Source organism: Heterocephalus glaber, unplaced genomic scaffold, assembly GCF_053883595.1.
Source record: "Heterocephalus glaber isolate CG9 unplaced genomic scaffold, H.glaber_assembly_v1.0 deba00000122, whole genome shotgun sequence".
NCBI lineage: Eukaryota > Metazoa > Chordata > Mammalia > Rodentia > Bathyergidae > Heterocephalus > Heterocephalus glaber.
This window is the reverse complement of record NW_028258138.1, coordinates 73,222,654-73,237,386: the sequence shown is the minus strand read 5'-3', so window position 1 is coordinate 73,237,386 and position 14,733 is coordinate 73,222,654. Positions and strand designations below refer to the sequence as shown.

General features: G+C 36.7%; 1 protein-coding gene across 1 annotated transcript in view; it reads right to left on the bottom strand.

The window, feature by feature from the left end:
- The window catches only part of Slc49a4 (solute carrier family 49 member 4), a 117,072-nt gene that overhangs the window by 99,483 nt on the left and 2,856 nt on the right, over positions 1 to 14,733 (bottom strand). The window contains exon 2 of the mRNA XM_004873611.4: positions 4,282 to 4,375. Coding sequence (XP_004873668.1) covers positions 4,282 to 4,375 — 94 coding nt within the window. The remainder of the gene's footprint in view (positions 1 to 4,281; positions 4,376 to 14,733) is intronic.

Below are 14,733 nucleotides of genomic sequence, written 5' to 3'. Positions count from 1 at the left end.
AGCTGCAATAAACCACTCCTTAACTTGTCGATGTTGGGTATTTTGTCCTGGCAACAAAAAAAATAACTAAGACAGTCTCCTTCCCTAAGTTTATGTCATTTATATTTTAATTTTTGCAACTGCTTGCTCACATTCATTACCCATTTTCCTTATTTTTGAAAGAATTATTTTCAACTAAGAAAGTTATCAATTTTGCTTGTTTATTTATTTTTGGGCTTTTTTTCTTTGAGATAGGGTTTTGCTATGTAGTTCAAGCTTGCCTTGAACTATGTAGCCCAGGGTGGCCTCTAACTTGTGGCAATCTTGCTGCTTCAGCTTCCCTAAGTGCTGGAATTACACGTGTGTGGCAGCACTCTGGCCCAATTTATCTTATTGTTGCAAACATTTGCTACTTTTTGACTTGTTGTTTGATTTGGTTTACTATATATTTAATCAAGAAGGCATTCTCAATTTTTATGTAGTCAAATGTATTATGCCTTATTTCTTTCTTTTTTTTTGGTACTGGGGATTGAACTTGTGTCCTTGTGCTTGTGAGGCAGGCCGCGAAACCACTGAGCTAAATCCCTGGCCCCATATGCCTTACTTCTGAGATGTCTTAGTTGGAAGGCCCTCCTCACTCTCAGACTTTTGTTTTTGGTACTGGAGCTCAAACTCAGGACCTTGCACTTGTGAGGCAGGTAGCGGAACCACTGAGCTAAATCCCTGGCCCACTCTTAGATTTTTTAAAACAATCATTTCCTAATGTTTTCATGGCTTTTTAAAAAAAAAAAATGTTTGGGTCTTTGACCCAATAAGAATTTACTTAAGTGGTAAGGAAAGAATCTAGGCTCTTTTTCATTTTTCCCCCCAGATAATTAAGTAGCGGTCATAAAATCACTCAGTAAACAATTAATCTTTTCTGGTAAAATGCAAGCATTTCACAAGAGAGCATATGTCTAAAAAAAAAAAAATCTATGTTTATAAAGCCATACTATTTAACTATTTGACACATGTAGCAAATGTTATTTACTGTTCATATTAATTGAAATTACTCTGAATGGAAATGCAATAAGGAATGTGTTATGGGAATTATTGGATCTACATACAGTATGACTACGGGCAGATACAACTTACTGTAAGTTCATCCTCCACTGGACATATTATATAGTATTTCACACTACATGGTAATGTCACTCATTGCTATAGAACAATGTCATTTATAATTTTTTGTTAGATTTGCTTCCAGATCACTGAAATGTTTTATAACTTGTTAGTATAAGTTTCCTATTTATCTATGATGTTAATAAGAGAAAAATGACAAGATAATTTTTACTTGAATTTTCATGAGATGAAATACTATGATGACTATATTGATACCTTTCAGAAGAAAAACCCTCCTAGGATGAGCCTGTAGCAAGCTGCTGTTCTCAGTCTGAGACTTACAGGAGCCAAGATTTAGGCAGACAAGGATACAGGGGCACCATCCATAAGACTGATCAGAAGCTCAAAAAGCTCCAAGTGAAAAAAGGTGCAAAAGCACAGACTGCTAAATTTTTGTTTCAGTTCTGTTCAAAATTATATTACCAATTATATTCCTTTTTCTGAGTGTGTGATGGAGACTGAAACTTTAAAAAGTAGTGATCTATCAAATTTATTAGTTGAGAACATATGTTCAAATTGTAGCATTTTCATTTTAACAGCTGCACAGTGCACTGCTAATAATACTGGTTAAAACACGTACTGCATGGACACAAAACAAAGTCTTACTTCAGAGGGGAAGTACTCCTATATTCTTTATAGGTGAACACATAAGGTTGAAAATTAATTTAATTTCTTTCTTTGAACTCTTTATTTCTTTCTTGTCTGTCTTCCTATCTTTGTTTACAATTCTTTATGAGTTCTATTTCTTTTAAATATCTTCTCGGCCAAGACAGAGAAGCAACTCTTTATTTCTAGAATTTTATAACTGGAAAGAATATAAAGGAATAAATATTATAAATAATATTATAAATGCCCCCAAACAGAATAAAAGCTAACAAAATATTAATAAGTATCTTTAAAGAAAGTACTGTTGAATTTATGCTTATGCTGAAATTTGTATTTAAAGATGGTAGATGTAGTAAAAAACTTGGATATTTAAAAATTAAGACTGTTTCAAATATAATAATGAAAGTCATAAGTTAAAATCTAATTCAGAGGCATGAGAAATGATAACTAGCTTTCCACAGGAACCCAAGGTTTTTTCTATTTTCCTTTTAAAATATGAAATACTTGATATGCTGAATTTTCTGGAAAAAAACATAAATTGAAAACTGAACTTTCATTTTTAAACAGAAAAATTCTGTTCCAAATGAAAATCAACATCTTATCATTAAAATCCACTTCTGCTGGGTTTCCCATCTCTGTTAATGGACTCAATAGTTTCAGGACTCCAAGAGTGAAGCCAGAGTTGTATCACCTCCAATTTCTTTTTCTCATGTTCTCCCTTACATCTGCACCATTTTTATAACTTCCTGCAGCAAAGAGTCATTCTCGATTCCTTTTCTTTCCTCCTCACATCTGGTCCATCAACAAATCTTCCAAAATGTAATCACAATTTGACTATTTCTCACACCATCATTGCCAATACGATGGCTCAAGCCACCATCACCACGTTCATTGGCTGCTTTCCCAGCTGGTCTCCTTACTTACACCCATGTCCTCCAGCTTCAGTTTACTCTTAGTACAGCAGCCTGTAATCAGGACACTCTGCAGTTTAAACCTCTGGTGATTTGTTTGCTCTGAAAGATCTGAAGTCCTCACAGGAACAGAAGAATCTGGCCCCACAGGGCCCCTGCTCTGACCTCAGGTCTGTCCATACTTCTGTGAAGTTGCTCCCTGGGCTCTGGTCATACTGGCCTCCCTGCCAGCTGTGCTCTTCTGCCTCCACCCTTGATACCTGCTGTGTTTCTCTGCACGGAATGATCATCTCCCAGATACTGCATCACCCATTACATCCTTCAGGTCTTCATCCCAGAAGGCTATTATCCCAGTAAGCTCTTTTCTTTCTGAAATCTCACCATCCTTCTCACAATTAAAATCGTTCCTTCCTATTTTATTTTGTCCTCCACAGCACATACTATATATGTTACTTATTTATCTAGTTATCACCATTCTCCTTGACTGGAATGCAAACTCTCTAAGTGAGATTTTTTTTTCTGTTTTGTTCTCTCTCTATTCCTAATGCCCAGGAGAGTATGGCACATAGTAGGGGCTTAGTGAATTTTGCTGAATGGATGGACAAATGAAGAAATAAATAAACAAAAGAATGAGTCCAGCTTGGGCTCTCTCCTGCCAGCAGTCTCTACCCCTGAAATCAAGCCTACATACCTCAGTCAGTAGCTTACCTAACACAGGTTTGACACTGTCACTCCTCTAAAAGGTCCTCAGGAGCTCTGGACAGGATGCATACGAGGCTTCAAATGCAGGGAACCCTTTCTTCTGAACTTATCTCTTTATATCCATTCTTACACCTTAGCTGGTAGACCAGTGTCTCCCAAACTTGAGTAATTTATAGGTTCTTCTCAAAGGGGAAAAAAAAAAATCTCAGTTTCTCTTATGGTCACATTCAAGGACTCCAGTTTGAGAAACATCAGTTAAGAAATGTATATTCCAGTTAATAAAAATGTCTTTTTATTGCAGATTAAGACACACAATTATAATATAATAACCAAAGTGAGGACAGAATCTTAAGATCATGTATCTTGCACACCATGAAAATGAAGCCAAGGATCCAGAAACACTGCTGCACATAAATGAAACAACTTACCCACCCTGGGTGAGGCCCCTGCTTACTTGCCCCCTCACAGGCCTTCACTCCTACTCTTCCCCAATTATAATCCTCAAAATTCTACTCATCATTCAACACTTAGTTTAATTGTCACCTCCTTCCTGAACTCTCTTTTTTGATTCCCTCAGCTAAAACTTCTTTCAGTCTCATGGCGTAATTTTACATCTCTGCTATGACATTAATTGCACTATTTTATAAATATATATTATATATTATTATTCTTTCATGTTTATTATAAGTGCTGGTAGTACAAGATTAATTTGTTCCTTTTATTTCCACAACTAGTATAGCACTTTCCATATAAAAATAAACTGAATTAATCATCACACGGGGTAAAAATTCTATAAATGTGACTCTCTACTGATCATAAAAATAGAACTACTTACTACAGGCTTATAATCGAAGATATACAATATATTTATACTAAATGAGACAAATGTGAGAAAATCTTTCAAGTTATTCATAGGATTTACCTTCTTCTAAGCATTAAGTCTGATACAGGTATGCATCTCAGACCAGTACCCAAAACCATAAGGAAGGATGTCAGAAGCACAGTTACCCGCAGACCTAAAAAGAAACAAAACAGCCAGATTAGTTGCACTGTCTCCTAAGTAAGTTCAATGTTAATAATAAATATTTTTCTTACCCAATCAACTGACACTACATTTTAACATATGGATTTTCTCTGTAAACCTCAACATGAAAAGAAAACAAACCAACCCCACATGCTGAATATGAAAAGACTTAATAGAAAACTGGAACAGGAATGATCATATTAAAGATAAAGGAAAAGTTCTATCAGCTCTAATTTTTCAATCTGAATGTCTAGAATGTTTAGATATAATATCAAAATTATAGTGTTATGGTTTGGGTCTGGATGTCCCCCCCAAAGCTTCATGCTGTCATAGGTAGCTTTTTCAGAGGTGGCTGAATCTACAGTGTGTGATGCTGGGATTAAGGGTGTGTGATTGACAAATCAGTCCTCTGATTGGTTTGGCACTGCCCTAATCCCAGTAGTCTGAATAAGATAAAAGGGGCAGAAAGACACTGTTAACATTCCTGTGTTGCTTTTGCTATCATGTGGGTGCCATGAACTGTTTCTCCTCTGTGACATCCCTCTGCCACATGCCACTCTGTCTTGGGATCTGCCGATTATGGGCTGAAACCTCTATAAACTATGAGCTAAAGGAAACCTTTCCCCTTTAACTTTGGGTGTCGGATGTTTTACCTCAGGCACAAGAGAAAAGTAAATAACACATATAGAAAATAATTTTGAAACACAAATTATTTTGATTTTACATCTCCAAGTAAAAATTCTAAGTTTCAAATGCAAACTGCTAATAAAACAACACTATACTGTCCCTAAAAAGTATTTTAAGGTGACAGAGTACTACTTGAACTTTTCTCAAATGAAATAACACCTGGGCAACTACATATTTTATTTATAACTAGGAAAACCTAATGCTTGTTACAGGGCCATAGAAAGTAGTACCTCAGGACTCTACAATAACAGTGTACTATGTTTTCTTGATTTATCAAATGGTTTTCAACATACAAAATGATGTTGTTAAAAAATAAAAAAGCACTGGACCAGGGATTTAGCTCAGTGGTTCTGCTGCCTGCCTCACAAGCACAAGGTCCCGAGTTTGATCCCCGGTACCAAAAATAAATAAATAAATAAATAAATAAATAAATAAATAAATAAAATAAGAAGCATGGCTTAGGACTTCAGAAGATAATGTGGGTAACAGCTTTTTCTTTTGTAATCCAAGTAAGATCAGTTATTTTCAAAATGTATGTTAGTGGTTGTTCACAGGATAAAAGGGTAAAAGAGAATATAAAAATATGTATCCAAACAAGGTAACCAGAAACAGACACAATATTTGCAGAATAATATAATAGAAGTATATCTTCCTATTTTTGGAACATTATATTTTATTAATACTGAACTAGTATAATCTTACTGTTTGTAGCAGCTACATCATACAGGTTGCTCATACCAGGTCTATGGCAGAGATGCCTATATGTCTTCAAACTTTTCCAAGATTTAACATCTCCTTGAAGCCATTTCACATAGAGAACAGATATAAATGATTCCTGTTTCTTTTTTTTCTAGAATTTTTTTGTAGAGGGAGACAGTTACATGGTTTTGAAAGTGCTTGTCTGATTGAAGGAAACAAAGTCAATAAAACTAAAATTACACAGATCAAACATGGCCAGAAAAATAAATGTGAGATACGGATTAGGTGCATACATGCCACACTGAGAATAATTTGTGACACGAACTGAGTTAACTTTATAATATTCTTATATAACCTGAATATGATTAATACAATTTGGCAGAAGGAATACCATAAAGAATCAAGCTTCTCAGTAACAAGTAAAGCATACACATTGCTCATTTACTGCTTCTACTAACAGAACACAAACTTAAAACCACATTATAGGTACAAGAAATAGAATGTAATTACTGGAGTAAATACACTGACGTAAATATCCCAAAATTGCAAAACATTCCTCTTGTAAGATTACACTGGCTATCCAATAAGCTACTGAATAGAATTGTGTAGATTTTGGCCTACATGAGGCTTATATTATACATGTTTATTTTTTCTAAAGATTTTGTTTGTAGCCGGGGATTTAGCTCAGTGGCACATGCCTACCTCGCAAGTGCAAGGTCCTGAGTTTGATGCTGGTACCAATGTTCCAGAAATCTCAGAAAGAAATACACAGAGACACAGAATTTGGTTAAAATAATAAAAGTTCTACTTGCAAATGGGCGGGACTTCCACAAACTGGTCTGGTTAGTACCTTTGTTCAACATTTCCCTTTTTATATCCTTTTTAGCCATTATCTCATCCCTAGTGGTGTTTGATGTGTAAATACAATTCCAGTTCCTATTTACAAGTCACAGACACAAGATAGGCACATATACATTGTAAATTCACCCAGGCATTGCAACATTGTTAGGTTAATAACGTTACTGCTTAAAGAGTCAGATTACCAGCACCTTAAACAACAAGAGTTATGGGAAAAGCAAATCTTAAAGGAACACATTACTTATTTTGCTTCTACAACTACCTTAATATTCAATCTACTAAGTTATCTAAAACTTTTCCCTATCACACACAAAAAAGATTTTACTTGTAATTAGGGTAAGAGCTAGTAAAAACGTAGCAGGGCACAGTTTATGGCCATATGGTCCAAATAATCAGGCTTTCTATTGTTACTACTAAAAGCTAGCATACTTTTCTACTCAAATGTGCTTTTAATCAAACACATGACAATATAACATTAATCTAAATTTTTAAGAATGAAGAGGTCATGAAAAGCTGATTATTAAAGCAATTTTGCAAAGACACAGCATTGTGGGTTTCTTGTTTAAATGTTGCTTAATCTACCCTCGTTAGACAATCTTGAATGTATTCTTTTCACTCATACCATGACAAGTCATGACTCTAATTTCATACAATCAACAAGATATCAGCTTACCCAGGGAAGAAACCTAATAAGGACACCAGCAAAATATGCTTAAGAGACATGTAGAACTTTTATATAAATAGAACTCAAATGGTCACAGTATTCGGATGTGAGTGCAAAAACCATGTGATGACAGGTATTATTAGAACAAATTCATATAAAAAAGAATGACTGAAAAAACAAATTTTTATTCAAATATGGCATCCAGACCCTGTAGGAAGCTTCCTTTCAATATATGAGATCATTCCTTTTGTTGAGAACTTACTGGATATAGGGATAGAAGTCTCTACAATAGGTACCTAAAGAATCAGGAAGCAAAGTTGTTTGGAAAACACACACCCACGCGTACATGTGCGCGCGCGCGCGCACACACACACACACACGCACACACATGCACTCTGGTAAGACCAATCTTGCCCAGGCTCCACACTTCCATCAGCTGGAGTGAAGACAACCACTGCTTGCTTCCTGCCCAGCCACCTCAATCTACCTTTGAGGCTGTCAGGACTAAACATATAGTGCTTGTTTATCCTGATTACGCTGGACACAAGGGATTCAAAATTCAGAGGTCGTCCTTATCCCACTAAATGTTTATGCATCTTCTAATCTGACCTCACTTCCACCCGCCCTCTAACTCCAGAACCCTTTGCACTGTGCCTTCTGGAGGATCAGTGGAATTCCTCTATTCTGAAGCTCTTCTCTAAACGGTCTCTCCATGTTCTTACTCACGCTGAAGTCTCTCTCCTGGGGACACTGCTTCCGTCACCACTTCTCATTTCTTGTTACTCTCTCTGTCCTAAGGCTTGCCAGTCTTTTCTCCCTCTTCATGTTTTAAAGATTTTCTCTTTATCACTGGTGTTAAACAATATGACTATGACATGCTTTTATATAATTTTCATTTTTTTCTTTTGGGATTCCTAGATGTGACTTTCCCCTTGCTGGGACAAAAATACCCAACACAGGCAATTTAAAGGAGGAAGGGTTTATTTTGACTCATGGTTTTCAGAGGATTCAGTGCAAGGATTCAGGGGATCATGTGGCTCCAAGGTAGAAATGGCAAAAGAGGAAAAGCTGCTTACTCCATGGCAGCCAGGAAGCAGACAGAGAAGGGAGGAGCCAGGGAGGGAGGTACACCCTGCAAAGGCACACCCTCAGTGACACACCTCTTCCAACCAGGCCCCACCTCCTAACAGCACCTGAGCTATGAACTCAATGGGTCAGTTCATTGCTCAGTATAGCATCCCCATGATTCAATCACCTTCTAAAAGCCCCACTTCTGAGAACACGTGACATTTTGGGGGGACAGTATAGATCTAAACCATAGCAGTGGGTATAGTTATCAAGTTTGGAAATTTTTCTGGCATTATTTCTTCAAAAAAGAAACAATTTTTTTTCTATTACCCCATCTTACTCTATGCCTGTCCACCCCGCCTCTCTTTTCTCCTTCTGGGGTTCCAATTACATGTATATTAGGCCACTTGAAACTACTGCATAGCTCATAGATGGTTGTGATTTTTGTTAATGTTTCTTATCTGTATTCCTCTGTGTTCCACTGTGGATAGTTTCTACAGCTAAATCTTCAATCTTTTCTTCTACAATGCCTAATCTGCTGTCAAATCCTGAACAGTTAATTTTGTTTCATCAAACAGTGGTTAAATTTTTCATTTCTAGAAATTTAATGTTAGTTTTCTTTTATGTTTTCTATGTCTCTTTGTAATATGTTCAAGCTTTCTTTAACTTTCTTGAACATATACTCATACAGTACATTCATAGAGGTTTTTGCATTCTGGCTGCTGGGAATGTGAACTATTCCCAGTTATGCGTGAACTTTAAGAACTATTCTGCCTGCTCCTTTTGAGAGGTTCTTTCTCTAGTCTTGGGTAGTTTCCTCACTATTCACTGATCAGTGCTCAGTTGAAGACTCAAGAGGGACCTCTGTAGATACAGAGCTTTCTCTCTGTGACTCTTCCTGCACTCTAGGAGCCTCCACTAAGTATTCTAGCTATTACGGCCTCTTCAAATTCTCAATTTTGTCTCAACTTAGGAAAACTGCTGGACTCTGTCTGGGTTCCCCATCTCTGTGCTGCTGCCTGGAAATTCTCCCCAGAAAGTAAACTAAAGCCATTGCAGGGATCATTGTCCTTCCCTGTCCGTTGTCCAAGGTCTGAGAACCATTGTTTCATATACAGTATTTTTACTTTATTTGTTCTTAGTTATTTAATATAGAAGGATAAGTCCAATACTTGCTTTTCCATTAGGCTAGACATCCTTTGATCTATTTTATCTGATTATAATACCTACCACTCTTGCTGTGGTTTTCTGCAGCCCACCACACCCCCACCTCCAGACAACTCACACTTATTGCTTGAAAATGTCTTGGTTTATCCTTACTCCTCCAGATGCCATACCTTCCACAAATCTGGTGATTTTAATATCCACTAGATGATCCTTTCAACATCCTGACTTATCAGTTCACAAACCTCTTACTCCATGATCATGTCCTCCAACCACCAGGTTTTCACTCTCTTGGTTACACTCTGACCTTATCTTTACCATAATTGCATCCATGACATACTCTCAATTTCAAGCATCTTATTCTTCAAGCATTATCTCCCGTCTTTCCCATTTATTCCCTCTCATGTAATAACAACAACAAATTTTTGATGTAATAAAGAATAACAATTTTGGAGCCTACTACTTTTTCTCATTCAGCTCAGGATATTTTCTCTTTTCTATATAGAGCTTAGATTCCATAGTATCTTATTACATCACTGCCTGCACAACCCCCAATCCTTGCCTGAACTTTGTTACTCCTATTCACCTGGCAAAACTACAACTCTGGTTAAATCAATCTCTTTCTCTCCCTCTCCCTCAGGCCCTCAGTGCTTCCCAACAATTCTACTACAATTTCCCAGTCCATGTGTTTTCTCCTTTCCTAGAAAAATTGTTTCATTGTTTTTCTTCCTCCAATAATTGCTCCTATTCTAACGCATCAGGTAGTATTTTTTTTCAATTTTCTGAGACATACAATCAAAGCAACTTCCACAAGTTTCCACCACCCTCCATCTACATGTATATCTATACACTCTATCTTTTCTTCTGTTACTAAAGAATGAGCTGTCAGTGCTTCTAAGGCCAACCTGTGCCTAGGAAAACTATTCCATCTTGCTTATTCAAGGACATGGCTACAGAAATTTCTTTCTCTCCCTCTAACGTCACCAATTTCCCCTCTCTCCTGGATCCTTTAGGGTACTACATTACAGAGATAATCTTTAATATTTCTTAAAACACAACACAACAAAACAAAACAAAACCCTCACTATCCACATTCTCTCTGGTTCCTGCTCTATTCCTCTCTTGCCCTTTATGGCATAACTCCTTGAAAGAAGTATCTATATTCATGGTCTCCAATTCTCCTTGCATTCTATTTTGAACTCTCCATACCACTCCAGTGAGAGCTATTTTTTTTTGAAGGACACCCAAGATTTCCTTGTTGGTAAACCCAAGTCTCTATTCTCAGTCATCACTAGCTGGTTCTTTTTGTTCATCTCCACAACCTCTAAATATTGGAATGCCCCTGGGCTCAGTCCTCTTTGGAAGCTACACTCCTCTCCACAGTGATCTCATCTAATCCCAAGACTTTAAATATCATAACTGTGAACTCCCAAATTTATTGTACAAGGCTGTTCCTAAAATCCATATGTGAATATCTGACATCCAACTATAGTTTCATCTGTCTTCATGGCATTTCAAACTCTTAATCTCTAAGGCATCTGTCTCCAAGTTGCACCTTCTACAATAAAGCAAAGCTCTATTCTAATTACTAATACTGACAAGTTAAGAAAAATCTGAGACTCTTCTTCCTTTACACCCTATGTCTGACCCATCAACAATTCTACTGCGATCTAACCATTTCTCACATCTTACACTACTATCTCCTGGGTTATTCCACTAGCCAATGGTGGTGAACCTATGGCATGCATGCTGCAGTGGGCACACAAAGCCCTCTCTGTATGTGAGCCAAACTGTCCCAGCCAAGGTTTGACAAATTATAAGCATGCATACAAAAGCAAAGATCATATTAACTGTGTAAAAGCTTGCCAAATACAAAAGATGTTTGCATCACTGAAAGCTTTGTTACTGTGTTTTTCTTTTTAAGACAAAAGATGTTAAAAGATGTTAATATATGAGTTGTTTTTTCTAAACTAAAATCTCAGTATTCAGGTTTAATGACAGGGTTGGCACTTTGTGATAAACAAGTGGGTTCTGGCCCTGACCTCAAGGCAACAGCACAGTAATCACTTGACTCTTCTGCTCCATGTTTTCCATGGTGAGCCATCCTCACTCCTTAGTAGCCATTGGACCTTATCACGACTTGTAGGGCCCTCCATGAGCCAGCCTCTCATTGCTTCTCTGACTTCATCTCCTGCCAGTTTCCCTCACTGGCTCTCCGCCATCCGCACAGGCCTCCTCACTCTTTCTTGGATATGTCAACTAAGTTTTAGTACCTCTAATGTTCTGTTTGAATCAAACAGTCTTGTCCAGAATCCACACATCAGGTTTCCTTTTTCCCTCAGCTGTCTAGGCAAACACACTTTACAAGTGAGGCCTTCCCTGACACCCTCTACAATGTAGAATACTACCTGATCACATATTCTTCCTCCTTTAGCCTGCTTTATTTTTTTCCAAAGCATTTATCAACCTCTGACATCCTAAATATTGAATTTTTAAACTTGCTGCTTGGATCCCCTCACTCGATGTTAACTCTAGGGGCTCTATCCCCAGTGCCTAGCACACATTGGTTGTCATTTCCTCAAAGTTTTCTTCACTTGATTTCTAGGGTACAATTGCTCTTGGCTCTCTTATTATCTCTCTAGCTAGTTCTCTTCTACTTCCTTGCTGGTAAATGAAAAGGGGGAAAAGGTGCAACACCCATCTTAGGAAGATAATAGGTCTTCTTTGTGCTAGGCTGGCTGGGATCTCTTGTAGAACAAAGACCAGACCTTCTAGGGAACAAGAAGCACCCAGAAAAAGCTGAGAACTTGTTTTCTATGTTTGCAGGCCAATCAACATATGAAAGTGTATTATCTATCACCACTGAAAAAAGAAAACTACTTCCTAAAAGAGATCATTGTTTAAACCTTCAACCAACATAAAATATAAAACTCAAGTCACCATATGGTTGTAGAACTATGAAAGAACTTCTACCTATTCAGAACAGTCTCAAAAAAATTCAAATACTTAGGAATTAACCTAACAAAGGAAACAAAAGACCTTTATAGGGAAAATTACAGTACTCTGAAAAAAGAGACTGAAGAGGATATCAGAAAATGAAAAGACATCCCCTGTTCCTGCGTAGGCAGAAGAAGTACTGTCAAAATTACTGTATTAACAAAACTGATATACAGATTTAATACAATTCCAATCAAAATGCCAACCGTACTCTTCACAGTACTAGAAAAAAAAATAGTAAAATTTATATGGAACCAGAAGAGACCCAGAATAGCAAAAGCAATCCTGAGCGACAAGAATGGAGCAGGAGGCATCACAGTCCCAGAGTTCAAGTTACATTACAAGGTTACAATGATAGAAACAGCATGGTATTGGCATAGAAACAGACATGTGGACCAACAGAACAAAACAGAGAATGCAGAAAGAATCCCAGGCACATTCAGCTATCTGATCTTTAACAAAGGGCCCCCCAAAAAATATGCTGGAGAAAAGATAGCCTCTTTAACAAATGGTGCTGGGAAAATTTGCTATCTACATGCAAAAGAATGAATCTAGACCCATATTTCTTAACCTGTACTAATAAAAAAATCAAAATTAATCAAAGACCTAGGTGTTAAAACACAAACAATCTGCTGGGAGATAAAAAAACGAACCAACCAAACAAACAAACTTCTGCGCAGCAAAGAAAACAAACCAACAGAGTGAAGAGAAAACCTACAGAATGTGGAAAAATTTTTGCCAGCTATTCCTTGAACAGAGGACTAATGTCTAGAATATATAAAGAACAAAAAAATTAGACCTCCTCCACAACCCAGTTGAAAAATAGGCAATTGAAATGAATAAACACTTCTCAGAAGAAGAAATACAAATAGCCAATAAGTATATGAAAAATGTTTAGCAACTTTGGTCATTTGAGAAATGCAAGTCAAAACCACATGGAGATTTCATCTTACTCCAGAAAGAATGTCTATCTAAAGAACTTAAAAAACAATTGTAAGGGTGGGGGATTTAGCTCAGTGGTTCCAGCACCTGCCTCGCAAGCACAAGGTCCCTGATTCAATCCCCAGTGCCAAAAAACAAACAAAAATCCCCAACAATTGTAGGTCAGTTATGGAGAAAAAGGAACCCTTCTATATTGTTGGTAGAAGTGTAAAATAAAGCAACCACTATGGAAATCAGTATGGAGATTACTCAGAACACTAAAGTAGAGATTCCATTCAACCAGCTCTACTTTTTTAGGTATCTTCCCAAAAGAGTTAAAGACATCGTATTACAATGAAACAAGCAAACCTATTTTTATAGCAGTACCACTCATAATAGCTAAATCTTGGAAATGACCTATATATTTATCAACAGATAAATAAAGAAAATGGAGTACTACTCAAGCATAAAGAAGGATAAATTTGATTCATTTGTAGAAAAATGGATACATCCTTAGACCATAAATTAGCAAAGCAAAATAAACACAGGTTAAATATCACATGGTTTCTTGTATATGAGATATACAAAACACAAATAATTTAAGGAAAGAAGTAAAAAACTATAGGAAACAGGGAGGCAGATCTTTTGCAGATGAGACAGGATTGTAGGGTTTGAAGAAAAGGGGAGGGAGAAAAGGGAAAGTAAAAAGGATTAAAATGCAATATGAATATGCACCATCTCTCCAGATGAATGTATTCATTATGCCTCATATACACGTTCTAATAAAAATGTATTTTAAAAAATAAATTCTAAAGTAACAAATTTACCTTATGAAGTGAATAAGCAGCTTCTTTATTTATCTGGCCATGGATAACAGATACAATAATAAAAAGAAGGGTGAAAACTAACATTTTTCTACCATAGAATACAAGGCTGGTTAAGGTTAGAGAATAACATTGAAAACTGCTTTTGATGAAAACAAACTAGAAAAGAGGATTTCCTTATTCAACAAAAAATTACAGGAGGTCACTGATCTGGATTAAGCTCCTGCACCAGAACCCAAAAGACCAAACGGAAACAAAATGGAATCATTCATGCTAAATAATCAAACTGAAATAAAAACAAATTAAAACTGTAGGAAAGCAAAGAGACCACTAAGCAGACCAGTTTTTCCTGAAAGCAAGAGATTTCGGTCTACTTGAGTCAGCATGATAAAGAACTCTCTGCTTTAATCTTTATAAAAAGTGAACAGCAGTAATGTGATGTCAACCAACCAACAGGTTGTGGGTGTG